Source organism: Agelaius tricolor, unplaced genomic scaffold, assembly GCF_023055355.1.
Source record: "Agelaius tricolor isolate 1412-34295 unplaced genomic scaffold, bAgeTri1.0.p SCAF_42, whole genome shotgun sequence".
Lineage (NCBI taxonomy): Eukaryota > Metazoa > Chordata > Aves > Passeriformes > Icteridae > Agelaius > Agelaius tricolor.
The window spans coordinates 2,486,293-2,513,343 of NW_027269302.1; the positions used below are offsets into that span (position 1 = coordinate 2,486,293).

Consider the following 27,051-nt stretch of genomic DNA (forward strand, 5'->3'; position numbering starts at 1 on the left):
CCAGTAAATTGGGGAATCATAACATCAAAACTACCTGAAATACAAAACAACAAAACAATTGCATGCAAACAGGTACCCGAATCGAGGCAAGTAATCAAGGAAACTTGGGAGAAAATAGGAACATGGATGAGACCCATGGGCCAGAAAGACTGTATTCTAAGTGATGGCACACTAGGAACCCCTATGGGAGAATCAGCAGGCATCACACAATGGCAATGCTATTTGCCACACTATAAAAAGATTACAGAAAATGTTACAGAAACCACTCTGGTATGGAAGTGTGAGGCCAAGGATCAGAAAGATCAGACAGAGCCTTGGGACAGTGTGTGGTCTGTGAGTATCCTTCAAAGATTCCAATGTATGGCAAACACCCCTTGGTGCATTAAGTGGGAAGGCTCCGAGAATGAAACAGATCCAGCAGTAACAAACACTGCCACCAGTAGCAGAACGAGGGCAGACCAAGTAAGTTGGTGGGCATGTAATAAAACTTATGACTGCACTTCTGATGATGCAGAGATAAAGCAGATGCCACCCCTGGCAATAGCCCTACAAACTGGCTGTGCTTGCAGAGGGATCAAACATAAACAAGGCAGAGTGAATTATAAAGCAGTTGTAGGATGTACCAGGAGTACAGTCCGAGGTCCAGGACAATTTGTATGGGCAGCAAGCAATGGCACCTGGACAACACATCTGCCTGTAGATGGGAAAGTAAAGGAAATTACTTTAGGCCTCCCAACCTCATGTCCAATTTGGAAAAAGTCCCCATTTAACGGAAAACATGAACTTGTGCAGGTAAGAGCAAGACGAGAAGTTCTAGACAATGAAAATCCAGATGACACTTGGCAAGAACCCTCTGGTGGAGTGAAATTTGGGTGGGCCCGAGAGTCTTTGCTTGGTCCTACAGCAAACTATCAGAGTAGGGAGATGCTGTACAAACTTACAGGTCAGGTAGATAGACTGGCAAGAGTCACCCGGGAAGGATTTAAAGAATTAAACATACAATTACAAGGCACCACAAAAATGACTTTACAAAATCGATTAGCCTTAGATTTGTTACTCCTGAAAGAGCATGGAGTATGTGGATTTTTAAAGGGACGGGTTGGTCACTGCTGCGTTCACATCCCAAATGTAACTGCAGATGTAGAATGTGACATCAATCAGTTGAAACAAAGAGAGCATGAAGCACAAGAAGAGCAAAAGGATTTGACTACGACCTGGCTAGGCAAAATCTTTAAAGGGTTAGGGTGGAATGTGAGTTCATGGATTAAATCTGTCATTGAGACTGTGATAATCTTACTAATTGTATTCTTAGCAATTTGGTTAGTTCACAGCATCTTGAAAGGAGAGATACAGAAGAAAACGTCCTGGAACCAGAAGATAATAAAGGCTCTGACACGAGATCCACGCCCACCATCTTCTGGTTCTCCAGTTCGTGACAGCGTCCACGACGTTTACATCAACCATGGACTTGAAGAACGTCAAGAATAAATTGAGAAATAAAGGACTGTATCAAGTGAAAACATTTACACCTATAGTGAAGTGAAAATGCTTTCAAAGGGGGGAGAATGATAGTGGGGCCCTGGAAAAATGTCAAAAATAGACTCTGAAAATGTTAGGCTTTGTGCTTGCCAGATCATGTGAAATCGCACCTCCGTAAGCAGAACATGATAAATGATATAATTGTTAGATGTGATGATTGTTTAGTAATTAAATATAATTATTGTTTAATCATAAGAAGAATCATGAGGAACTATGTTAGAAGTTTGAGGGGGGCCACAAGGAGCCCATGCTTGGCTGAAATCTATGTATACAATAGAACAATTGAAGTTTAATCATTAACATGAAAGTTATATAACAATAGAAGATAAAAACATGTTTATCCCGAACCCATGTTGGAGTCAGATTTGGGTTGGTACCCCTGACACCCAGAGCTCTTCAATAAAAGCACCTGCATATAATCATTCTGGTGATTATGTGTTTCTGAACGCTAATATACCCAGTAAAGTGTTAAACCCTTCCCAGCTGCTGTGCATGAGGCTCTATGAATATGCACCAGGCTGATGTAAGGGGAAAGGTATTTCAGGGGATCCCTGAAGGTAACAGGGTGCTCCTGCCTGAGTGCCAAGATGCACCCAGTTTACATCTTCCAAGAACTGTTTAGCATGGCTCTGCCCTGGATCTGCCTTTTTAGAGCATGCAGATTCCTTGGTTGTGGTTTTAGTCCATTCTCTTTATCACCTCCAGGTTTTGGGCCTTGGTGCACTCTGCCTTCAGACGGGGAGTGCTGATAGTTGGCAGATCTGTACAGGTGTCCTCATCCTGGGTGCATTGGATGTTATCCCATCCAAGCAGGCAGTTTAACACAAGCAGCTATTTCACCGAGCTTAATTAACAACAGAAATAAAAGCTATATAACAAAATATATATATAATTTGCATATATATTTAAATATATATATATATTAAATATATATATATTAAATATATATATATAATTTACTTTAAAAAACAGTCCCAGCCTGATCCATATGGTCCCAGAAACCCGGGATCCCAGTCCATACAGTCCCAGTCCATATTTGATCCCACTTCAGGCTATCCTGGTCTGGAGGGTTCTGACCCACAGGATCCCCATCCACGTGATCCCAGTCCAGGTGATCCCAGCCCATCTTTGATCCCAGCCCATCTTTGATCCCAGTCTGTGGGGTTCTGCACACACTCCCTGGGTCTGGAATTCCAGTTCCCAGCCAGGAAAAAATGTTCCTGCCCTTGAACTTCCTTCCTATCCCCTCAACAAATTGCAATAAAATTATAAACAAAGAAATAATAATTGAAATTAAATAAATTATAATAAAAATAAAATATAAAAATCTCAACTCTTCTTTACAATACTCCAACAATGAGTCAAACCAAACCAACAACTATTACTATAATATTACCAATGTATATAAATAAACAAATTATATATCAAGAAATACCTTTTGAAAGTTTTAACTCGATGACTAATGTAGTTTAGATAAAAAATATCTAAAAAACTAACATACAATCTAACACACCTTAGTAAAACAATTTGTATTACAAATATACTAAACACAAAACCAAACACCACTATAATTTCTCAGACATTTCAACCAAACAATTAAACTTTAATAACATCCTTAAGTACTCCAAAACAATTAAAATTATTTTAAAAAGATTTATAGGGGGTGCGTGGTTTTATTTGGATATTGGTTTTTAATTGTTAGAGGCTCGATGATTTAAAAAATGGGAATTTTATAGGAATTGAATCAGCTGAGAAGGTGGCACTCTGCAAACAGAAATGACTGAAAATGAACGGGACAGAAATCAGTAACTCTGAAAGTTTTATTTGCTATCAAATACATCCCACACACCCAGACCCACACAATCCCCATCCCACTGCTCCAAATTGGGATCCCACTTCTCCCAATCCCTTTCCAACCCCATCTCACCCTGGTGGGTGTGGAATGGAGAGTTTGGCATGGGATTGAGTTTTTTTGAGGAGGGAACAAGGAATTTGAGGTGGAATTGAGCTTTTTTGGGTTAAAATTCAGTTATTTTCAGTGGAATTTGAGTGGTTTTGAGGGGACAGATTGATCCCTCTTGGTTTTTGAAGTGGAAACACATGGAGAAGAGAAAAAATTCAGGCCAAACCAAAGGAGAAGCAGCCAGGAGTGTTCCCAACATGGATCACAGGGAATGTGAGTGACCAGGGCTGTGCCCAAAGTGCCTCCTCCAGTGGGGGATGGAGCTGCAGCAGCGCACGAAGCTCTTCCCGCACTCGGGGCACTCGCAGGGCTTCCCTTACCGGTGCCTCCGTTGGTGTCGGGTCAAGTGAGAGCTGCTGGAGAAGCTCTTCCCACACTGGGGACACTCGTAGGGCCTCTCCCCTGTGTGGATGCGCCGGTGGGTGACGAGGTCAGAGTTGCGCTGGAATCCCTCCCTGCAGTCAGGACAGCGGAATGGCCTCTCCTCTGTGTGAATCCGATAGTGCAGGAGGAGATGGGAGCTGGTCTGAAACCTCTTCCTGCATTTATCACACTTGTAGGGCCTCTCCCCAGTGTGGATGCGCCAGTGCTTGACAACGTCGGAGTTGTTCTTGAATCCCTTCCCACAGTCGGGGCATTGGAAGGGCCTCTCCTCTGTGTGACTCTGATAGTGCAGGAGAAGATGGGAGCCGGTCTGAAACCTCTTCCCACACTCGGAGCACTCATAGGGCCTCTCCCCTGTGTGGGTCCTCTGGTGCACGATCAGGCTGGAGCTCTCTCTGAAGCTCTTCCCACACTCCCCACACTCGTAGGGCCGTTCCCCAGTGTGGGTCCTCTGGTGCCTGATCAGCTCGGAGTTCCACCTGAAGCTCTTCCCACACTCCACGCACGTGTGGGGCTTCTCCCCATCATGGAGCTGCTCATGGAGCACCAGCTCTGAGCTCTGCCTCCATCTCTGGCCGCCTTCCCGGCCCAGGCTGGCTCTTTCCCCCTCACATCCCCGCCATCTGCGTTTGCAGCCCCTCCTCGTGCGGCATCTCCGGGCCTTTTCCTCCCCGTTGGCTTCCTGCGCCGTGGAGCTGCTCAAAACGGCCTCTGCCACCAGGTTCTGCCGCGGGCATTTGTCCTCCCTGCTCTCCATGCTCAGCTCCTGCTCTGGGCGAGGAAGGACAAGGACAGGACGGTGAGATGAGGGACTACATTTTGTTCGTCACGAAAAAGAGACCAGTGTGTTACAAGAGTTGTCTGCTGACTATTTCTGTACTACTTCATGAGATATGAGCTACAAGGATACCAGGGAAGGGGTTGCAGGAGCCCACACATAGTCCCACCCAGCAAATGGTACAAACAGATAACTCACAGAAATAACGACCAGGGAAAGGCTGGGGAAAGGGCAGGGGCAGATAAACACCTAGCAGGGAAACCTTTCCTGCTGACAAATGGTACAAGCAGATAACTCACAGGGATAACGACCAGGGAAAAGCTGGGGAAGGGGCAGGGGCAGATAAACAGTCTGCAAGGCAGGACATTTGCTTGCTTAAGCTTGATAGGGCACAGTTTGCAAGGCAGGACATTTGCTTGCTTAAGCTTGATAGGGCACATATTGCGTTAATCATAAGATTTTGGTAATTTTCCACAGAGAAGTCACCAAATAAGGACATAGGGTGAAGAAGACGCGGCTGAGGAAGACTCCGCAGCCTTTTATCACCGACCACCAGGAGACAGAAGGATGACCCCCTAGCAACAACCAGCGCAGGCGCAGAGAACTCTGAGATAACATGGACTCCTGAAGGATAGAGAGGATAAAAGGACTGAATCAGAAACTAGTTGGGGCGGCAGTAGGTGGAGCGGAGACTCCCCTGTCGCCCAGCACTGAGCCTTTGCTTACGTAGTATAACTGCTTCAATAATTAATAAATTCTTTGATTGGAAATTACTCGTTTTGAGTCAATTTTATAACAATGGGGTGTCCAGGGGGTCCCTGTGCCCAGGAAAGGGGGTGCACGGGCCCCGGTGTTGAGGAAGGTGGTGGGTGGGGGCTGTGGAAGGCAGGAGTGGACGTCCAGGGGGTGCTGGGGTCAAGGAAAAGCGGGGGCTGGGGTGTCTGAGAGGGGGAGGGCCGGGAAAGGGGGTGCGGGGGGGCATTGGTGCTGCATGAGGGGGTGCAGGAGGGTCCCCGTGCTGGATAACGGGGTGCAGGGGGGGTCCCTGTGCCTGAGAACGGAGGGTTTGGGAGGGTTCCAGTCTCAGATATGGGGGTGCACGGGGGTCCTGGTGCAGTGGAATGGGGGCTCAGGGGTCCTGGTGCTGTGTAAGGGGATGCAGTGGGGTCCCGGTGCCCAGGAATGGGGGTTCAGGGGTGCCGGTGCCAGATAATGGCCTGGCTGGGATCTGGTGTTGGGAAAAGGGGTGCAGGGGGTCCCAGGGCCAGATAACGGGATGCACTGGGGTCCCGGTGCCCAGGAATGGGGTTCCAGGGGGTTCCATTCCCGAGTTCCGGGGTTCAAGGGGTCCTGGTGCCTGAAAATTGAGGTTCAGGGGGTCCCGGTGCCGGATAAGGGGATGTAGTGGATCCCGGTGCCCAGAACTTGGGGTTCAGGGCGGTTTCCCTGCCCGGGAATGGGGGCTCAGGGGGTTCCAGGCTGCAGATAAGGGGGTGCAGGGGTTATCGGGGCTGAGGAAGGGGGTACAGGGGGGGTCCCAGTGCCCCAAAATGAACGTTCAAGGGGGGTCTCTTGACCCCCTGGAACCCCAGGGGACCCTCCGGGATCCCCTGGAGCCCCTTCCAGGAAGCGCCGGGAATGAAGAACTGGGGGGACGCCGAAATTTGGGAGATCTGGGGGTCCAAAAGCCGAGGAAAAGGGCGGGTCTGGGGTCTGGGAAGGACGAGGTGGCCGGGAATGGGCGTGCAGGGCGTCCCAGAGCACTGACGGGGGTGCGGGGGGATCCTAGGCCCGGATTAGGGGGGGCAGGGGGGTCCCAGTGCCCGGGAATGGAGGTTTAGGGAGTTCCTGGGGCCCAGGAATTGCGGTTCAGGGGGGTCCCGGTGAGCAGAAATGGGGGTTCAGGGGATCTCGGTGCCAGATGAGGGGGTACAGGGGGGTCCCGGTGCTGGGGAAGTGGAGTGAGGGGGGGTGGCATGACCCAAAATGGGGGTTCAGGAGGGTTCCCCTGCCCGGGAATGGAAGATCAAGGGGGTCCCGGTGCCCGGGAATTGCGGTTCAGGGGGGTCCCGGTTTCGGGGGGTCCCACTCACCTTTGGTCGCGGCCCCCGGGTCCCCCAGGAGCCCCAGGAGCCCCCGGAGCACCCCCAGCCCCAGCGCTGGGGCCATCGCAGCCGTCCCCGATCGCGGCTGCAGAGACGCGAAAGCGAAAGTGCCCGAGGGAGCGCGGGGGGAGGGGGAAAGGGCGAATTCCAGGGAATTCACCTGGATCCCCCCCTGGCACCCCTCTGGATCCCTCGGGGATCCGTCTGGGACCCTCCAGGGCCGCGCCCTGCGGGACCCCCGGGCCGGGCTCTGCTGAACTCCCGGCCCTGCGCTCAAACTCTGCCCGGACCCCGCTGGGCTCGGCCCAAAGCCGGGCAAGCAGCGGGAGCAGCGGAGCCAATTTTTGCTGCGGGTGCGGGTCCCACCCCCGGCGGAGCAGGGCTGGGCGCTGGGACCCGATCCCTGATTCCCAATCTCCTTCTCTCTCGCTCTCTCTCTGCTGTTCTCTCCCTTTCCTTTGGGGGATCATAAATCCCAGAGCGGCCGCAGAGCCCCGTGCCCAGGCCGGGTTTCCCAGCAAAGGGAGGCTGGGGCTGAGGTGCCCCGGGCTGGCCGGGAATGGGGGCCCGGGGCTCCCTGGGCTCACGGAAATGGGGGATCCAGGGGCTGGGAGAGGAGGATACCCGGGAAAGGGGGTGCAGGGGGGTGTTGGTGCAGGATAAGGGGGTGCAGGGGGGGGGTCCCAGTGCCCGGGAATGGGGTTGGGACGGGGGGGGTGGGCAGCAGCTGCTGGAGAGAGACTGGGACAGACTGGAATGGACTGGGACAGACTGGGAAAAGAACCCACTGGGAGCAGAACTGAGGCAGCAGAGATCATACTGGGATATACTGGGACCACACTGAGGGCTACTGGGAACATGCAGGGGACAATTGAGATGGGACTGGGAATGGTTTGGATCATCCTGGGACTGACTGGAATCATACTGGGAGTGATCAGATCTGTAGTAGGGGTGAAGAAGAGAAACTGGAATAATGCAGGGAGCAACTGGGATCATACTGGGAGCAGCTGCCCCATGCTGGGGTCATACTGGGATCATACTGGGACTGATGGGGTGACACTTGGAGTGACTGGCATAGTACTGGGAGTGTCTGGGAGTAACTGGGATCAAACTGGAGGTGACTGGACTTATACTGGCAGCAACTGGGACCACAGCGGGGGCAAATGGCATCGGGTAAGGTGTGACCGGGCTCATCCTGGAAGTGCCTGGGGCCACACTGGGCTCTTACTGAGAGGGACTGAGAGTGAAAGGAACCATACAGGGCATGACTGGGAGCCGCTGGGACCGTGTCGGGGGCAACTGGGATCCTACCGGGAGTGATTTGGACCATACTGGGAGTGACCGGGAGCCACCGGTGAGGCGGCGGCGGAGCTGGGAGGCGGCCGCAGCGCAGGTGGGAGCCGCGCTGGGTTGTGCGGGGGCTCGGGGCTCGCTGCGGGCCTCGGGGGCGGCAGGGGGCTCAGGCGGGTTCCTTGTGCCGTGTCCGGCCCGTGGTGCCGCTGCCGTGAGGGCGCTGCGGGAGCGGCTGCCCGCGGTCTCCTTGCGGCCGCTGCCTCGGCAGGAGCCGCTGCCGGAGCAGCGCTGGCTCGGCCCGGTTCCTGTGGCTGGCACAGGGGCGGCTGCCCCGTGCCCGGGGCTGTGCGGGGAAATTCACGTGGCCGGAGGTTTCTGTGCCCCGAGGAGACAGAGGAGTCCTGTACAAGTGACTTTATTGCTGAGCAGAGGGAGAGGCCGTGGCGCATTTGCCGTGCGCTCGCTGCCATTGTTGTAGTTCGCAGCCTCCTTTTTATCCTCATTTTCCCGGCTCATCTCCCTCTCCCTTTGCCCACTGGCTGAGGTACTTGGAAGGTTCAGACCTCCCGATCTGCCAACTGCACGTCCTCGTTAATGTGCACCCCCACTTTTGTAGAACAGCCGATATTCACGGCTCTGTTAAGTCTTTTTTGTTCTCGACGTTCAGGAATTTAGCTCACTTTCTGTGAGCAGCAGTCCATGTTAATTAATAACATTTATTGAAGCTGGTGGTTTCGCCCCTTACTTCCTTATCTACAAGCCCCTGGCCCCTCGCTCAGCTGCTGAATGAGCTGCACTCTCAAGGTTCAGAGCATGGTAAAAAGGTGAGAGTTGCTGTAGCACATCAGAGCAGAAGCAGCATTCGTTTAACCCATGGTCTGCCAGGGAACCACAAAACCGTGTCCCATTCCCATCCTTTCCACGTTTGGACTGGTACATGAGCTGCTTTTTTGTTTCCTTTGTTATCTGTTTCACCACTTTTGCTTTGTCATCTATTTGCCAAGACCAGTTTGAGTCATTTGATTTTCCACAAACTCCTCTCTTCTCGGCTAACAGATGATCTGATCCCATCCCATGGTGAAATGTTGTGTTCCTCATTTCAGTGGATTGCTCAGCAGGAAGGTCAGGAGCTGGAGCTGTCTGGTTGGTTATTCCGAGGGCAGCTTGTAATCTAATGGTGCCATTGAAATGAGAAATGGGTTCTGTGGCTCCTGATATGAATTGGTTTGGGTTCCCAGGGGCTGGTCCATGGTGTTGTAGGATTTGTTCTGCTGGCCGTTCATCTTCTCCCCATTTTTGGCTGCTCTCTCCAGCCAGGGCTGCATCAATTGACCATTTGTCTCTAATTAAATCATCAAATACTTGGATTCCCAACTGATTTCCCGGAACTTGTGGTAGCAAGAACATCTCAGTGCTCTAATCCACCCCATATAACATAGACAGTGACAGCACACGTTGGAGTGGGCAGAGGGATGATTCCCCCCCATTTATTTATAGTGAAGTTTTCCCAACATTCTCCATTTGCTGTTTCCCTGTGCAGCTTCACCCGTTTCTCTTGCAGGGTCAGATATCCTCACCCCGGGCTCTGCCTTGAGCTGTGCAAATTCCATCAGCGCAAGCAGGCAGAGCTCGGGGTGAGGGGCAGGGGGAACCAGCCCAATTCCTGCCCCAGGCAAGAGACCCAGGTACATTGGCCAGGCTTTGCCCAGCAGGGTTCATTTGCATTCCTAAAGCTCCTCTCCTGGCTGACTAGAACCAAAGCTTCTCTTCCAGGGCTGCCATCTGGTGAGTCACATGTGGCCCCCCGGAATCTGCTTTTTTTAAAAAAAGTATTAACTATTTAAGAGTTAAAAGTATCACGGTTAAAGCTCTTCAATTTTGCAAAATGCAACATAAAGGCGAACATGGAAAAACCCAGACCAAAAATTGATTCTCACCCTTCTGTCCCAAACCTACCTGACAATACAAAGTAGGATTATTATAAAAAATGTTTCTCATGTTGTAATCTTATCACTGAAACTGTAGGGAAAACAAAAACTTTCCAAGAATCTCTTTCGTGTGAGAGAGTCAAGGCATTGCTTGGTTCTGGCCAGGATGTGCAACAGAAATACTTTCATCCACACATAGCCCAGCTGTGCAGAAAACATCATTCCATGACATGTCAGTTTTACCCGATTTTTCCTAAACTTTACGTAGTCTGAACCAATCTAAATCCACTGCTTTAATGTTCATTGCTTCCAAGTCGTGTAAGTTTTTAGTGTTTGGTTTCCTGTTGGACCCGGATTTCTTCCCCTCTGCTGTGAATTCCGCCCACACTCCTGGATTTCCTTCTCAGCCTTTTCCAGACCAGGTGTCTCCAGCTGTGCGGGGGCAGTGTCTGGGGTAGCTGTTGGTTGCTGTTTGCTGCGGGGCGTTGATGTTTTGTTGCTGGTCGTTATCTCTGTGGGTGTCTTTTGGGCTATTCCCAGTCTGTTCGGATGTTAAACTCGTCTCCATTGAGTGGTGGAGATGAGTTTAACATCCGAACAGACTGGGAACTCCTTAAATAAAACCTTTAAAATTTCTTTCCCAAAGGCAAACCTTTGAGTAGAGAAACCTTTCTGAGCAGAGAAATAAGATTTAAAAGAACCAGGATGGGTACATTTTGCAGCAGTGCAGTCGCAGGCAGCCCAGAGTGTGGGTGTGAGTGAGCCCCAGGGTGGAATTGTGCCGCGGTGCTCCCCAGCAGCTGTGGCAGTGCAGGCCCAGCCAGCGCTGGAGCTGCAGCAGCGGCAGCGAGGCTTGGCCGCAGTGGCTGGAGGTGCCAGGGGAGGGTGGCCAGGATTCCCGAGGGTTTGAGCAGAGGATCTGTGGGCAGGCCCAGGGGCTTGGCCCGCTGTGGAGCCCTGGCTGCTGCTGCGTTGCCTTCAGGGCAGGCTCAGTGGGGCTCCCATGGTCCTGCTGCAGGCGGGAAGTGCAAATCTCCGGGGCTTCAGAGCCCCTGAGGCCAGGCTGAGGGGTCCCCCCGTGCTCAGCTGTGCTGGCGGCTGTTTCTGGCCTCAGGGACACTTGGCGTGGGCCCCTTGGCCACCAGTGGTGCTGCTTTGCACTCCTTAGGCAGGAGCCGATGGCCTGGCTGGGTGTTGGCAACAGCAAAGTCCCAGGGCAGGCTCTGTGCCAGCCCAGCTTCCTGGGGGAGAGATTCCACAGGAGACAGGATTCTGGCTACAGCCTGCCTTAAATTTACATCCCTTATTTCCACCCTGCACTAGGTGGAGAATTGCCCAGGTAAGGAATTCCAGACATGAATTCCAAGGGAGATAATTGAATATCTGCCTTGGGTCTGGCTCTTTTTCTTGCCAAGGCCAATGGCAAAAGCTGTGCCCATGGCATCTTGGTTTCCATCTCCGGCTTCCAAAGGTGTTTCTTTATTTCCCCATTCATTCTTTCTACCCAACCCGAGCTCTGGGCTTGCCAGGGGTTATGGAGGTCCCATTGTATTCCTAAAGCTGCCATAACCCCCTGAAGGGTCTTTCCTGTAAAATGAGTTCCCCATCTGAATCTATTGCTTCCACAATCCATTATCTTTGAATTATTTGTTTTAGCAATAGGTTAATAAGTGATCCAGTGCTTGCTGAAGCAGTCAGAATTGCTTTTGCCCCCCTGTTAGGTGCCATGGTGTCAGCAGAAGATTTTGAAGCCTTCCTGCTCAGGGCATTTCAGTGCCAGGCTCTTACAAGCACCCACAGCTCCGCGGGTTGAGCTGAGCATGGGCCGGTGACCTGCGCTTTGTCTGATTCCCCTTCCTTAATAACAGCCTGTCTTGTAGCTCTTTTCCCTCCTGCTGCCCTTGCAGAGCCATCCACAAACACATTGTCTCCCTCAGGCCAGGGAATGTCCCATCAATCTCTCCCAGCCTGGCTCGGAGCTCTGTCCCTTGAGTGCAGTCCTGGGTTCCTTGCCAGCCCCTCTCCAGGCTGTTCAAACAGGAGGCTGGGTTAAACCCTTGCCCTGTCCTCAGTTCTGAATCCTCCTGTGCCATTGAACAAGTTTCATACTGTAATCACCGAGCCCTGCTCATCCATTTAGAGGCTCTTTTGGTTGTCAAAGCTTTAACTTGATGCCAGACTTGAACTCTAGGAGATCCTCCTGTTGTCATCAGTTTTCAGCCTCTGCTCCCACGGAAGCTGTGGCTGCACAATTCTGCAGACAATGAGGCTGCTCTCTGGCCACTGGGTTAAACATTTTAGCACGAGAATTCCTTTGGCAAGACCCTGTTTAACGTCCACCTATAATTCAAATTCTTTTTCCCTGTCTGGAAGGCCCAGGCCACTCGCCTCAGTTAATCTTAATTTTAACACTTGAAAATTCTGTGTTTCCTCCTTGTGTCCATCCATCCAGTTTGTTGACTGGCAAGATAGGAGTGTTGTAGGGAGACACCCTTGGCTCCAAAAGCCCTGCCTTTAACAGGGACTCAATACCAGGCTGTGAGCCCTTCCTTCCCTCTCTTGGAACAGGGTAGTGCTTGTCCTGGTTGCTTTAATTTGTAGAGGCTCCATATCTAATTTTCTGTATTTCCCTGGGGCTGCCCACACTTCTGGGTTCACTTCAGCATAGGCCTTGTCAGACTTTTGACACAGAGGTACAACAGAACTAGCCTCTGTATCCCTTTTTACAGTATTAAAATCCAGCTCTCAAACTCCTTCCTAGTTAATTACAATCACAGGAGGAAGAAAAAGAAATTCATTGATTTCAAACCTATCCCCCACAGCTTCTAATAGTGGTTGAACAAATCATACCTGCTCATCTTTCCCACTCATTCCCTTAAGAATTAAAATATTCCTTTACTATTTTCCCCTTTAGGTCTAAGATTCAGAGCAGATTGAGAGGCCCCTGTGTCCATCAGAAAATGCCTCCTCTCAATGCAGACCCACCTGAATGTTCTCAAGGGCTCCAGTGTGGAGGGTCCCTGGTGTGATGGGAGCTGTGACAGCCCTGCCAATCCATGTCCATCACGGGCTGGACTTGCTGGTCCTGAGGGTGCTGCTGTCTCTGCTTGCAGTGTCCTTGTGCCCTGCAGCCGGAGCCCTGATTCCTTGCCAGGGGCTGTTTGGGTGGGCTGTGCCCTGCCGAGGAGGGCAATGCCTCTGCCGGGTGCTTGTGGCCGAGCCGTGCCCTGGGTGCTGGGGCCCCCTTGGGCCCTGGGGCTGATCCCTCAGGGGCTGTAGGAGCTCTGCCCTGGCCTTTGCCTTCAGCTTGGCCTTTTGCTGCTCCCTTCTTGCATTCCCCTGCTGGGCCTTTGTGCCCAAGTGCTGCAGGGCCTTCTTCTGCCCCTCCTGCAGCCCCCCTCAGTGCCTGTGGGTGCTTGTCTTGCTTTACAAGACAGGTGTCTGCTTGGGAAGGCAGAAAAAGCCTCTCTTGGAATGGAGAATGCAAAGCCCCTCCCTCTTAATTTTTAGGATAGTGAAATCAAGGGGCTCTCAGGCAAAGATATGGGATTAGGAATAACGGTTCTTTACTAGTGTGTATAATATAATAATAGTAGTGTGTATCAACAGCTCCGGCAGTGACAACAAACAGAGCCCGGAGCCGGTCCCGGCCTTTCGGCTGCGGCGCTTTCCCCTTGGGTGCAGTTCCGGGCACGGCCGGCAGGGGCGCCGGTGGCTCCCGCGGGGCGGGGCAGCGCATCCCTGCCATCGGAAACTCTCTTCACGGCAATAGAGCAATCCCTTCATCTAACTCTTTCACTTTTTTACCTTCTGTAGCCTTTCTCCCGTGTTTTGGGAAAGAATTTGGAGAGGGCTGCCTTTTAACTGAGCTCCTAGTTTTTCGATAAGGTGCTTCCTGTAGAGAGAGGGATTTTCCCTGAACAGCAGGAGCTGTGGTTACCAAGGGGACGTAACTCAGAGCAGGAGGGGTCAGGGGAGGATATCCCGCCGAGGCTCGGTCGGAGTGTGGGCAGGGTCTGCTGCCGGAATGGCCAGAGGGGGATCTTCCCGTGGAGGCCGAGCCGGAGCGTGGGCAGCCCCCACATGGCTTCTGGCGGCTGATCCGGCAGCTCCCGGCAGAGAAAAGGCAGGTGGGAGACCCCGGCAGCAGCAGCGGCGCTGCCCAGCGCAGCTGGCACGGGCAGGGCAGCCGGGGATGGGATGGCTGGGACCCGCCCTCGGTGCGGTCGGCGCGGTGACCTCGGCCCACGCGGCAGGACAGAGCAACCCCATCTTGCCCAGCATGGCCGGCAGAGCGGCCGCGGGCCGGGCAGTGGGGCCAGGGCACACAAATTCACCGCCAGCGCCGGGGCAGGTGGAGCTGCCCTGGGCAATGAGCCCGCACCTGGGATGGAAACCGGGGCAGGCGGAGCTGAGGCGGGCAGCGAGCCGGGACCCGGGACAGGCGCCTCGGCCGCCAACGGAGGGGGCAAGAGCTGCAGAGGATCCCACTCTCTTTCTGACTTTTCCTCTTGTTCCCCTCCCTTTCATTTCCCCTTTTTATTTTCTTGGTTTTTTCCTCGGGTGTTTCTGATACTTCAAAGATTTTTATTCTCCTAAAATCTCCTGTCTAACATATGGCATATTCTCTTTCTTCTAGATTAAATGGTTTTTTTCCAAATAAATCCAGAACCTAACAAATCTAAACTTCTGCTTGGATATTTTGAAATGGTCGACGAGCTAACTCATGACCTCCTAATGTTGTTTTTCTCATCACCTTTTTATTTATCCTTTGGCAAATTAAGCATCTTTCAGTGACTTGCTTTGCTACACCAAAAATCCCAGTGCACCCAAAATTCCTTAAAAAATGATCACACAAAGCTTGAGTACGCCAGTGGGGTTTCTGATGCACGTCTTCTAATCTTTTCCTAGTAAGCACATTTTATTAAGTAATTGTCTTCCATGTAGAAGTTTCTATTACTCTGATTTATCTTGTTCATTTCCTATCTTGTTTAATTCTTTTTTCTCGGCTTCCCTAAACTTTGGAATTTCCAGTTTTTCCTCGTTTGGAGTTAATATTAAAGAAACTCTTTCAGCTCCATTTTCTGCTGCATCCTTAGCTTTGTGATCTGCCCCCAGTTTGCCCAGTTTGCCTCTCCTTTGGCCCGGGCCGGGTTCCCCCCGCCCGCAGCGGCTGGGAGCAGCCGAGAGCCCCGCGCTGCCCATGCCGACCTGTCCCGGCTCCATGGCCGCTGCTGCCGCGGGCTGCGAGGGCTGCGGGAACGGGGCACCGAGGGTGTGGCTGCTGCTGGGGGAGGAGGAGGAGGGGGGGAAGGGCAGGGATGGAGGGGGAGGAGGAGGCGGGGTAAGGGGGGAGGAGGGGGAGAAGGAATGGAAGGGGCGGTATGGAAGAGGAGACGGAGGTGGGGATAACGCAGAGGAGGAGGAGGAGGGGGGATGGAAGAGGAGGAGGGGGAGGAGAAAGAGCAGGGAAGGAGGCGGGGTTAGAGGGCAGGAGGAGAGGGAGGTGGAGATAGGACAGAGGAGGAGCAGGAGGAAGAGGAAGAGGAGGGACAAGGGCGGATCAAGGCTGAGCTGCGGGAGCCACGCGGTCTCGAGCCCTGCCTGAATTCGCAGCCCCCACCTGTGGGATCATCGCCCCCCCCATTGCTCCGGTGAGCGGGGATGGGGAGCCCGGCCCGGATATCCCGGGGGGTCCCTGGGTTGGGTTTTTGGGGGGATGTTTGGAGAATGAAGAAGTCCAAGGGTGAGCGGAAAAGGCCCCTCGGGGAGACATCGGGGGGTGGCGGTGGCGGCTGCCGGCAGAGGCAGCCTGGAGGAGCAGAGCCCTGTGTGCCCCAGGAGGCCAAAGTGGGGAGGCCAGAGAGGGGGGAGCGCCGCCATTGGCGGGAGCCTCAAGAGCCTGGAGAGGGGCAGGGGGGACTCCTTGGAGCCGCTGCAGCCCAGAGCAGAGAATGAGGGGAGAAGGGAGCCCGGGAGCCCAAAGAGCCCCGGCATCCCGAAATGGGGAGAGCCAAGAGGGGGCAGTGCGTTCCCGGGTGTGCCCTGGGGGAGATCTCGTTTCCCTTGCCTGTGGCAGGGAGGCAAATCCCATGCTGTCCTTGTCCTTCCTCGCCCAGAGCAGGAGCTGAGCATGGAGAGCAGGGAGGACAAATGCCCGCGGCAGAACCTGGTGGCAGAGGCCGTTTTGAGCAGCTCCACGGCGCAGGAAGCCAACGGGGAGGAAAAGGCCCGGAGATGCCGCACGAGGAGGGGCTGCAAACGCAGATGGCGGGGATGTGAGGGGGAAAGAGCCAGCCTGGGCCGGGAAGGCGGCCGGAGATGGAGCCAGAGCTCGGAGCTGGTGCTCCATGAGCAGCTCCATGATGGGAAGAAGCCCCACATGTGCGTGGAGTGTGGGAAGAGCTTCAGGTGGAACTCCGAGCTGATCAGGCACCAGAGGACCCACACTGGGGAACGGCCCTACGAGTGTGGGGAGTGTGGGAAGAGCTTCAGCCAGAGCTCCAACCTGATCAGCCACCAGAGGACCCACACTGGGGAGAGGCCCTATGAGTTCTCCAAGTGCGGGAAGAGGTTTCAGACCAGCTCGAGTCTCTTCCAGCACTATCGGATTCATACAGAGGAGAGGCCCTTCCAATGCCCCGACTGTGGGAAGGGATTCCAGCGTAACTCCGCCCTCGTCACCCACCGGCGCATCCACACAGGGGAGAGGCCCTACGAGTGTGATAAATGCAGGAAGAGGTTTATGACCAGCTCCCATCTCCTCCGGCACTATCGGATTCACACAGAGGAGAGGCCCTTCCGCTGCCCCGACTGCGGGAAGGGATTCCAGCGTAACTGCACCCTCATCACCCACCGGCGCATCCACACAGGGGAGAGGCCCTACGAGTGTCCCCAGTGTGGGAAGAGCTTCTCCAGCAGCTCTCACTTGACCCGACACCAACGGAGGCACCGGTAAGGGAAGCCCTGCGAGTGCCCCGAGTGCGGGAAGAGCTTCGTGCGCTGCTGCAGCTCCATCCCCCACTGGAGGAGGCACTTTGGGCACAGCCCTGGTCACTCACATTCCCTGTGATCCATGTTGGGAACACTCCTGGCTGCTTGTCCTTTGGTTTGGCCTGAATTTTTTTCTCTTCTCCATCTCTCTCTACTCCAGAAGCCAAGAGGGATGGATCTGTCCCCTCAAAACCACTCAAATTCCACTGAAAATAACTGAATTTTAACCCAAAAAGGCTCAATCCTACCTCAAATTCTTTGTTCCCTCCTCAAAAAACTCAATCCCATGCCAAACTCAATCCATTCCACAGCCACCAGGGTGAGATGGGGTTCGAAGGGGATTGGGAGAAGTGGGATCCCAATTTGGAGCAGTGGGATAGGGATTGTGTGGGCCTGGGTGTGTGGGATGTATTTGATAGCAAATAAAACTTTCAGAGTTACTGATTCTGTCCCGTTCATTTTCAGTCAGTTCTGTTTGCAGAGTGCCACCTTCTCAGCTGATTCAATTCCTATAAAAATCCCATTTTTTAAATCATCTAACCCAAACAATCCAAAAATCATTATCAAAATAAAACGACCCGCACACAATTAATGTTATAAAAATAATTTTAATTTTTCAAGAGTACTTTAGGATGTTATTAAAGTTTAATTGTTTGGTTGAAATGTCTGAGAAATTGTAGTGGTGTTTGGTTTTGTGTTTAGTATATTTGTAATATGAATTGTTTAACTAAGATCTGTTAGATTGCATGTTAGTTTCTTTAGATATTTTTCATCTGAAGTACTTTAGTCATCGAGTTCTTGGAACGTAAACTAGTTTGGGGGAAAAGTTTGCTGTGCATGAGGGTCTGTGAATATGCACCAGGCTGATGTAAGGGGAAAGGTATTCCAGGGGATCCCCGAAGGTAATAGGGTGCTCCTGGCTGAGTGCCAAGATGCACCCGGCCATAATAACCTTTGCTCCATGGTCCTGGTCTCCCATTAAACTTTTATTAAAGTCCTTTATTAACCTGTTTACATTTTCACAGGAGAGTGAATGTGTTTTTCACAGGCAGCTTCACAGAAACTGGAACACGTGGGGGTTCCCAGGAGGGGGCACCGCTGATCCAGGGCATGGAGGCGCTGCCTGCAATCGTCCATAACCGCCCATAAGGAGCCTCCAGGGCTTTACCCTCCATGAGCTGCAGCAGACGTGTCGGGAAAGGTGACAAGAGCCCGTGGAATGGTGCTTGTTGCAGGCAGATTGGCCACTTGCAGCTCTTCAAAACTCCCTCCCGTGAAAAATTAAAGAACTTCAACCATTCAAAAGTGTGAAAAATGCGTTCACTCTCCTGTGAAAATCTAAAAAGTTTAATAAAGAACAATGGGAGACCAGGACCATGGAGCAAAGGTTATTACGGCCGGGTGCATCTTGGCACTCAGCCAGGAGCACCCTGTTACCTTCGGGGATCCCCTGAAATACCTTTCCCCTTACATCAGCCTGGTGCGTATTCATAGAGCCTCATGCACAGCAACTGGGAAGGGTTTAACAGTTTACTGGGTATATTAGCGTTCAGAAACACATAATCACCAGAATGATTATATGCAGGTGCTTTTATTGAAGAGCTCTGGGTGTCAGGGGTACCAGCCCAAATCTGACTCCGACATGGGTTCGGGATGGACATGTTTTTATATTCTATCCTTATATAACTTTCATGTTAATGATTGAACTTATATTGTTCTATTGTATACATAGATTTCAGCCAAGCATGGGCTCCTTGTGGCCCCCCTCAAACTTCTAACATAGTTCCTCATGATTCTTCTTATGATTAAACAATAATTATATTTAATTACTAAACAATCATCACATCTAACAATTATATCATTTATCATGTTCTGCTTACGCAGGTGCAATTTCACATGATCTGGCAAGCACAAAGCCTAACATTTTCAGAGTCTATTTTTGACATTTTTCCAGGGCCCCACTATCATTCTCCCCCCTTTGAAAGCATTTTCACTTCACTATAGGTGTAAATGTTTTCACTTGATACAGTCCTTTATTTCTCAATTTATTCTTGACGTTCTTCAAGTCCATGGTTGATGTAAACGTCGTGGACGCTGTCACGAACTGGAGAACCAGAAGATGGTGGGCGTGGATCTCGTGTCAGAGCCTTTATTATCTTCTGGTTCCAGGACGTTTTCTTCTGTATCTCTCCTTTTAAGATGCTGTGAACTAACCAAATTGCTAAGAATACAATTAGTAAGATTATCACAGTCTCAATGACAGATTTAATCCATGAACTCACATTCCACCCTAACCCTTTAAAGATTTTGCCTAGCCAGGTCGTAGTCAAATCCTTTTGCTCTTCTTGTGCTTCATGCTCTCTTTGTTTCAACTGATTGATGTCATATTCTACATCTGCAGTTACATTTGGGATGTGAACGCAGCAATGACCAACCCGTCCCTTTAAAAATCCACATACTCCATGCTCTTTCAGGAGTAACAAATCTAAGGCTAATCGATTTTGTAAAGTCATTTTTGTGGTGCCTTGTAATTGTACGTTTACTTCTTTAAATCCTTCCCGGGTGACTCTTGCCAGTCTATCTATCTGACCTGTAAGTTTGTACAGCATCTTCTACTCTGATAGTTTGCTATAGGACCAAGCAAAGACTCTAGGGCCCACCCAAATTTCACTCCACTAGAGGGTTCTTGCCAAGTGTCATCTGGATTTTCATTGTCTAGAACTTCTCGTCTTGCTCTTATCTGCACAAGTTCATGTTTTCCGTTAAATGGGGACTTTTTCTAAATTGGACATGAGGCTGGGAGGCCTAAAGTAATTTCCTTTACTTTCCCATCTACAGGCAGATGTGTTGTCCAGGTGCCATTGCTTGCTGCCCATACAAATTGTCCTGGACCTCGGACTGTACTCCTGGTACATCCTACAACTGCTTTATAATTCCCTCTGCCTTGTTTATGTTTGATCCCTCTGCAAGCACAGCCAGTTTGTAGGGCTATTGCCAGGGGTGGCATCTGCTTTATCTCTGCATCATCAGAAGTGCAGTCATAAGTTTTATTACATGCCCACCAACTTACTTGGTCTGCCCTCGTTCTGCTGCTGGTGGCAGTGTTTGTTACTGCTGGATCTGTTTCATTCTCGGGGCCTTCCCACTTAATGCACCAAGGGGTGTTTGCCATACATTGGAATCTTTGAAGGATACTCACAGACCACACACTGTCCCAAGGCTCTGTCTGATCTTTCTGATCCTTGGCCTCACACTTCCATACCAGAGTGGTTTCTGTAACATTTTCTGTAATCTTTTTATAGTGTGGCAAATAGCATTGCCATTGTGTGATGCCTCCTGATTCTCCCATAGGGGTTCCTAGTGTGCCAGCACTTAGAATACAGTCTTTCTGGCCCATGGGTTTCATCCATGTTCCTATTTTCTCCCAAGTTTCCTTGATTACTTGCCTCGATTCGGGTACCTGTTTGCATGCAATTGTTTTGTTGTTTTGTATTTCAGGTAGTTTTGATGTTGTGATTCCCCAATTTACTGGATCTCCTGCTGCCCTTTGGTATTGGTATACAGGCAGTTATTCTACAGGTGTTTTGCATTTTGGCAAAGTCTTTGACTAATCCAATCATTACATTCTCAGCCTGAACTTCATTAGAAACCTTTATCACCTGTGTTTCTGCTTGTACCTCTCTCTTCATTCTAGAATGAAGAGTGTTTACTTGATCTTTTTGCATTCCACATCCCAAAGACATTAATGACCATAACATTGGCACAATTACTGATAGCATTCTCAAAGTGATTAAACACATCTTATCTGCAGCCTTGTTGGTTCCACAGTTTACACAGTCCGTGATCCAGGATGGATTTTCTTCACTCGGGTGTAGTGAATCCAGGGGTCCACGCCGGCTACTTTGGCTGCTGTAAAGGTGGTCAGCAGTACCTGGTGGGGACCACTCCACTTTTCTTTCAGCGGTTCTTCGTTCCAGTTCTTGATGTACACCTCGTCTCCTGGATGTATGTTATGAACTGGGTTCTCGAGAGTCAGCGGTCTATTCCACACGAGGATGCTCCGGAGCCGAGCTAAAGTTTTCCCGAGAGACAGAACATAATTATACACTTCCTGCTTTCCTGTGACGTGCACATTAGGGTTAGGCTCAGGAGATTCATATGGTTTCCCATGCAATATCTCCTAAGGGCTGACTGACATCCCACTCCTAGGCTTTATCCGAATCCTCAACAGTGCTATTGGCAAAGCCTGGGGCCACTGCAATTTGGCTTCTTGGCATATTTTACTGATTTGCCTCTCTAGTGTCTGATTCATCCTCTCTACCTGTCCACTCGACTGGGGTCTCCACAGTGTGTGGAGGTCCCAAGTTATCCCCAGCAATCTACTTACCTCTCTTACTACTGTAGCTATGAAATGGGGCCCCCTATCTGATGATACCCTAGGGGCACTCCGAACCTGGGAATAATCTCCTGTAGTAACCACTTCACTGTTTCCTTTGCTTGGTTGGTGCGACAGGGAAGGGCTTCTGGCCAGCCAGAGAATGTGTCAACCCCCACTAACAGGTATTTGTATCCTCGAGTTCTTGGCAGTTCTACAAAATCTACCTGCCAATAGTCTCCCGGCTCTATTCCTATCCGAATTCTTCCTAGCTGTGCTTGTTGTCTAGCCACTGGGTTGTTTTTCAAGCAGATATCACATTTTGACATTACTGATTTTGCCATTGTTAACATCCGTACCGAAATTAAACTCTGCTTTAGCAATTGTACCAATGCCTCTGCACCCCAGTGACATTCATTATGTTTAATTTGTAGAACTTCTCTCATTATGAAGGGGGTACCACTATCTGTCCTGTGCAGTCACATACCATCCCTCTGAATTCTTTTGTGCATTTAGCAAACGTGCCAGTCTCTCATCTTCTACTGAATATTTTGGTTCTGGAGGCAAATTGAATTGGGATACATTAAGCTATAAAGGTATCAATGCCATTGTTGTTTGCACCTCTCGAGCAACCTGTCGGGCTGCCCAGTCTGCCTTTCGATTTCCCTCACAGATTTTGGAGTTTCCTGATTGCTGTGCTTTGCAGTGTATGATTGCCACTTGTTCAGGTTTTTGTACTGCCTTTATCAATTGCAGGACTGCATCCTGATGTTTAATGTGCATACCCAGAGAAGGACAATAGTCCCCTTTCTTTCCACAGTGCTCTGTGTACATGCACCACTCCAAAAGCATATTTTGAGTCAGTCCAGATATTTACCTTTTTCCCTTCACTTAATTCTAGCGCCCTGGTTAAAGCAACCAGTTCTGCCTTCTGGGCAGATGTATTTGGTGGTAATGCCTTTGCCTCCACTGCTGTACTGACTGTTGTTACCGCATACCCAGCGTATCTGGTTCCGTTTTCCACGAAGCTGCTCCCATCTGTAAACAGCTCCCACTCTGGCTGCTCTAGTGGGACGTCTTTCAGGTCTTCTCTTGCTGAGTAGGTGTACTCTATTACCTCCACACAGTCATGCTCTAATGGGCCTTCCTCAGTTGTGGTACCTGGGAACAAAGCTGGATTCAAAAGGTTAGTTGTTTTTAATGTGATATCATCCTGCTCAGTCAGGACTACCTGGAATTTCATCATCCTGCTTGGGGATAGCCAATGCCCCCCTTCTGCTCTAAGACAGTGGTTACCATGTGTGGTACATTGACATCTATGTGCCTTCCCATCGTGAGCTTCCTGGCTTCTTGTATCAGCATCACAGTGGCTGCGACTGCCCGCAGACATGGAGGCCACCCGGCACTTATGCTGTCAAGTTGTTTGGAAAAGTAGCCCAGCGGCCTTTTCCAGCTTCCCAGACCTTGGGTCAGGACTCCTAGTGCTAGGCGCAGCCTTTCATGGACAAACAGCTGAAAATCTTTAGACAGATCAGGTAACCCTAATGCTGGAGCAGTTGTCAGTGCTTCCTTTAATTTTAGGAAGGCTTCTTTCTGTGGCTTGCCCCAGGTGAATGGCTGCATCTTCTGAGCTTCACACAGGGGCTTTGCAATCAGTCCATAGTCCATGATCCACAGGCGACACCATCCTGCCATCCCGAGGAAGACTCGCAGCTCATGTAGATTCTGGGGCTCTGGAATAGCACAAATAGCTTGGATACGGTTAGTGCCTAGTTTTCGTTGCCCTTGTGAAATTTCACATCCCAGGTAGATCACAGTCTGTTGTGCAATTTGTGCCTTTCCTCTGGGTACTTTATAACCTCCCATTCCCAGGGAATTTAAAATCTCAATGGTTACCTTTATACAGGTTGCCTTTTCTTCTGTAGCTGTTAGTATATCATCAACATACTGCAACAACAGGTATTGGTTCTTGGTACTTGCCCACTCTCGGTGCAAATCTCCAGCTCCTTTGCCAGTTGGTTTCCAAATAGGGTCAGCGAGTTCTTATATCGTGTCCAGGTGAGCTGGGTCTTTCTCCCATTCCCTGGGTTTTCCCACTCACAGGCAAACAGTTTCCTACTTTCTTTGTCAAGGGGGATGCAGAAAAAGGCATCTTTTAAATCAATTTCAGTAAACTACTTATATATCTCTTTTACGGATGTTAGCAATGTGTAAGGATTTGCTACCACTGGATAAATGTCCTTTGTGATTTTATTTATTGCTCTCAAATCCTGCACTAATCTATATTCACCATTTGGCTTCTTTACTGGAAATATTGGTGTATTCAATTCTGATTCACATTCTTCTAATATTTGGTATTTCAAGAATTTCTCAATAATCTTTACTTATTCCTTGCCATGCTTCTGGTTTTATGGAATAGTGTTTGACTTGTAGAGGCCTCGCCCCTTCTTTTAACTCTACATGCACTGGTTGTGCCAATTTAGATTTCCCTGGTATATCTGTCTCCCATACAGAGGGAATCACTGCATCTCCTACCTCCCTAGGGATAGAGGGAACAGGTTTTTCTTTGATCATTAATATCTGTCCCGTCTTTGATTCAGATATTTTCATTATAAGCTCTCCATTTTCAAAGGTTATTACCGCATCAAGTTTCGCTAGCAAATCTCTCCCTAAAAGCGGAATTGGACACTCAGGTACGTATAGGAATTCGTGTGTTACAACTTTGTTCCCAAAACACAAATCTAGGGGTTGCAAGAATGGCCGTTTTTCCTCTTTCCCTGTAGCGCCGACTATTGTTGTTTCCTTGTCCCCAACTTGTCCTTGCAAATCATTCAATACCAACTAAGTAGCTCCTGTATCTATTAGAAATTTGACCTCTTTATGTCCTAATTGTATATTTATAACAGGTTCCTTAACTTGTTCTACTGGCTCTATGTCTAGTCAGCTGGTATACTCCCCCAAAACCATCCCCTTGGTAACCTGCTGGCACTGATTGCCCTGGTGAAACTGGTTGTTCAAGTCTGGACATTGTCTCTTCCTGCTGAACTTCATATAGTTTAGACCAATTTATAGTTTTGGGCACAGCATTCTGAACTCCTATTTGGATCCACTCTTGATATTTCTGTAGTCTCCCCATATCGAAAAATAAATTAGGGTCCCAATTTGGATCCTCAATTGGGAAATTCTCATCTAAATTCCCTGTTAGGAGTCTGTTTCTGATGTCCTCTCTTACCCTTTCTTTGGCTGCCTTAAGTACCATCTCTTTCTCAGTAGAATCCATCTAAGTATATAATATAAATATATTAGATATATTAATATACTATATATAATTATATATATATTTATAATATATTAATATACATATTATTGTATGTCATCCCAGTCAAGATTTTAAGTTTTTTATAACCATTTTTAATACTCATGCCATTTTATCAGGATTTTCTCTATGAATTCTGGCTGATTGTTTTCAAATAACTAACTCTGCAGGAGAGAAAGGCACTTTTATAAATACTGGCCCTTCCACTCCTACACTTTGTCGCAAGGGGGCAATTACAATCCGTTTTTGTCTGCCTATGTCTTTTCTATCCATAACTGGGGCAAGGTTAGACCGACTCCTGGTTCTGTGGGCTACCCCATCGTTGATTCTCTCTCTCTCCTTCCTGCCACAGTTAGGTTTTGCTCCTCTTCCGAGGAAGAGGGATCAGGTGACGATGGGAGAGGAGAATAAAGAGGGAAGGGTGTACTAGACGAGACAGGTTCAGGACTAGGTGGGGTAGGAGCAGGCAGTGGGATGGGGACAGATGGAACAGGTGGGATAGGGTTAGGTTCTCTTGTTCCTATTGGAGCTACCTGTAAATCAATATCTGTATAATTTTCCCTACTCAGGCTTTCTTTCAACGCCAAGTGTTCTAAACAGCGTTCCTCACAAACCCCACACTTATTGCTTGCAGATGTTTTAACCATCATTAATCCACATTCATCCTGCCATTCTGGCTTTGCCCGTAAATAGAAAAACAAATCAACATACGGAACCTCATCCCATTTTCCTTCTTGTTTACAAAACGACATTAACTGCGAAATAGTGTTATATTGCAGAGTCCCGTATTTTGGCTGTTTGTTGTCATTCTCCAAGGCATATCCTGGCCACCATGTATTACAATAATCAATCAACTTAGCTTTACGTTATTCTTCCCCAAAATTATCCTGTTTCCAATGTGCTAATAAGCACCCCAAAGGAGAACTTTGCGGGATAGAGGTGTTGCCGTCCAAAATCCCTTTAAGTTTCTCCATTCCAAATATACCACAAATTGCCGAACCCGCAACGCTCTCGCGATTGTCTTATGGAACGGCGCCTGGGCTTGTACCAGCAGGAATTCCTTTAGCCCAACCAAGCGTAGCTTTCGCTGTGTCTCATTGGCAGGCACCCAAACCAAAGTAAAAAGCACCTTACCTTTCTCCCGGGGACGTGGCGAGCGGCAGAAGCGGTCGCGGCCGATCGAGCTCCCCGAGAATCCCTCGGTGCCGGCTGGAGCGCGGTTGAGTCGCGAAACTCGCTCAGCAGCACCCGCAGGGTCCCATCCAGGGTCGCCAAAATGTTAGCGTTCAGAAACACATAATCACATCAGCGATTATATGCGGTGCTTTTTATTCAAGAGCTCTGGGAATCGGGGTAGTTTCCACCCAAATCTGATTCCGACCATACATTCAAGGTGAACCTGGTTTTATCCTCTATCATTACATAACTTTCATGTAATTATTAAACCTATATTGTTCTATTGTATACACAGATTTCAGCTAAACATAGCCCCCTTTAAATTTCCAACACAGTTTCTCACAATTCTTCTTATGGTCATATAATAATTATATTTAATTACTAAACACTCACTACATCTAACAATTATATCTTTTATCATACTGCTTAGGCAGGTGCAGTGACCTGAGAAAACACAAAGCCCAATATTTTCAAAGACTATTTTTAACATTTTCCAGGGCTCCACTATCACTTTTATTTCTTGTGGGAAAAAAACCTCCATCTCAACCAGGCACTCATGGCCAAAACTGGGCAACTGCCTCTGGAATGCCTTATACCCAAGGATAGCTCCCAGACAAAAGCCGTCAGGAGTGACAAGTCTGGCTGGCCTTGGCTTCCTGAGGGCTGGCCCTCATCTGCCTCTGAAACACTGGGGCTGGGTGCTTTCCTTCCTTATGAAAAGAACTCTTCTTCCTGTCCAGGCACCCACAGCCAAAACTGAGATTGCACCTCCAAAATGCCCAATGTCCAAGGAAAGCCCCTAGACAAAAGGTGCCAGGAGAGACAGGGCTGGCTGGCTTGGCCTGAGGGTGGCCACCTCTCATCTTCTTCCTAAACACTTGGACTTTGTGCTTTACTTTCCTATGGGCAAAACCACCCATCTTGACCATGGCCAAAACTGGGATTCCACCTCCAAAACTCCGTACATCCAAGGATTGCTCCCAGGTGAAAGCTGCCAGGACAGACAGGTCTGGCTGCCCTTGGCCTCCTGGGGGTGCCTCTCCCCTGCTGCCCAAACACTGGGGCTGGGTGCTTTCCTTCCTATGGAAAAGAACCGTCCTTCTTATCCATGCAGAAATGGCTGAAATTGGGGTTCCACCTCCCAAATTCCCAGTATCCAAGGGTTGCTTTCAGACAAAATCTGCCAGGACAGAGAGGTCTG

General features: G+C 49.7%; 2 protein-coding genes and 1 pseudogene across 2 annotated transcripts in view; 2 read left to right on the forward strand and 1 right to left on the reverse strand.

The window, feature by feature from the left end:
* LOC139603868 (zinc finger protein 850-like) overlaps window positions 1–17,488 on the forward strand; it is an 81,780-nt gene extending 64,292 nt beyond the window's left edge. Inside the window, exon 4 of the mRNA XM_071454873.1 lies at window positions 16,302–17,488. Within this exon, the coding sequence (XP_071310974.1) occupies window positions 16,302–16,948 (647 nt within the window). The 3' untranslated portion in view covers window positions 16,949–17,488. The remainder of the gene's footprint in view (window positions 1–16,301) is intronic.
* Window positions 1–27,051, reverse strand: part of LOC139603897 (zinc finger protein 436-like) — a 450,855-nt pseudogene that overhangs the window by 286,658 nt on the left and 137,146 nt on the right.
* Window positions 1–27,051, forward strand: part of LOC139603880 (zinc finger protein 436-like) — a 249,248-nt gene that overhangs the window by 64,978 nt on the left and 157,219 nt on the right. The gene's annotated exons all lie outside the window — the stretch shown is intronic.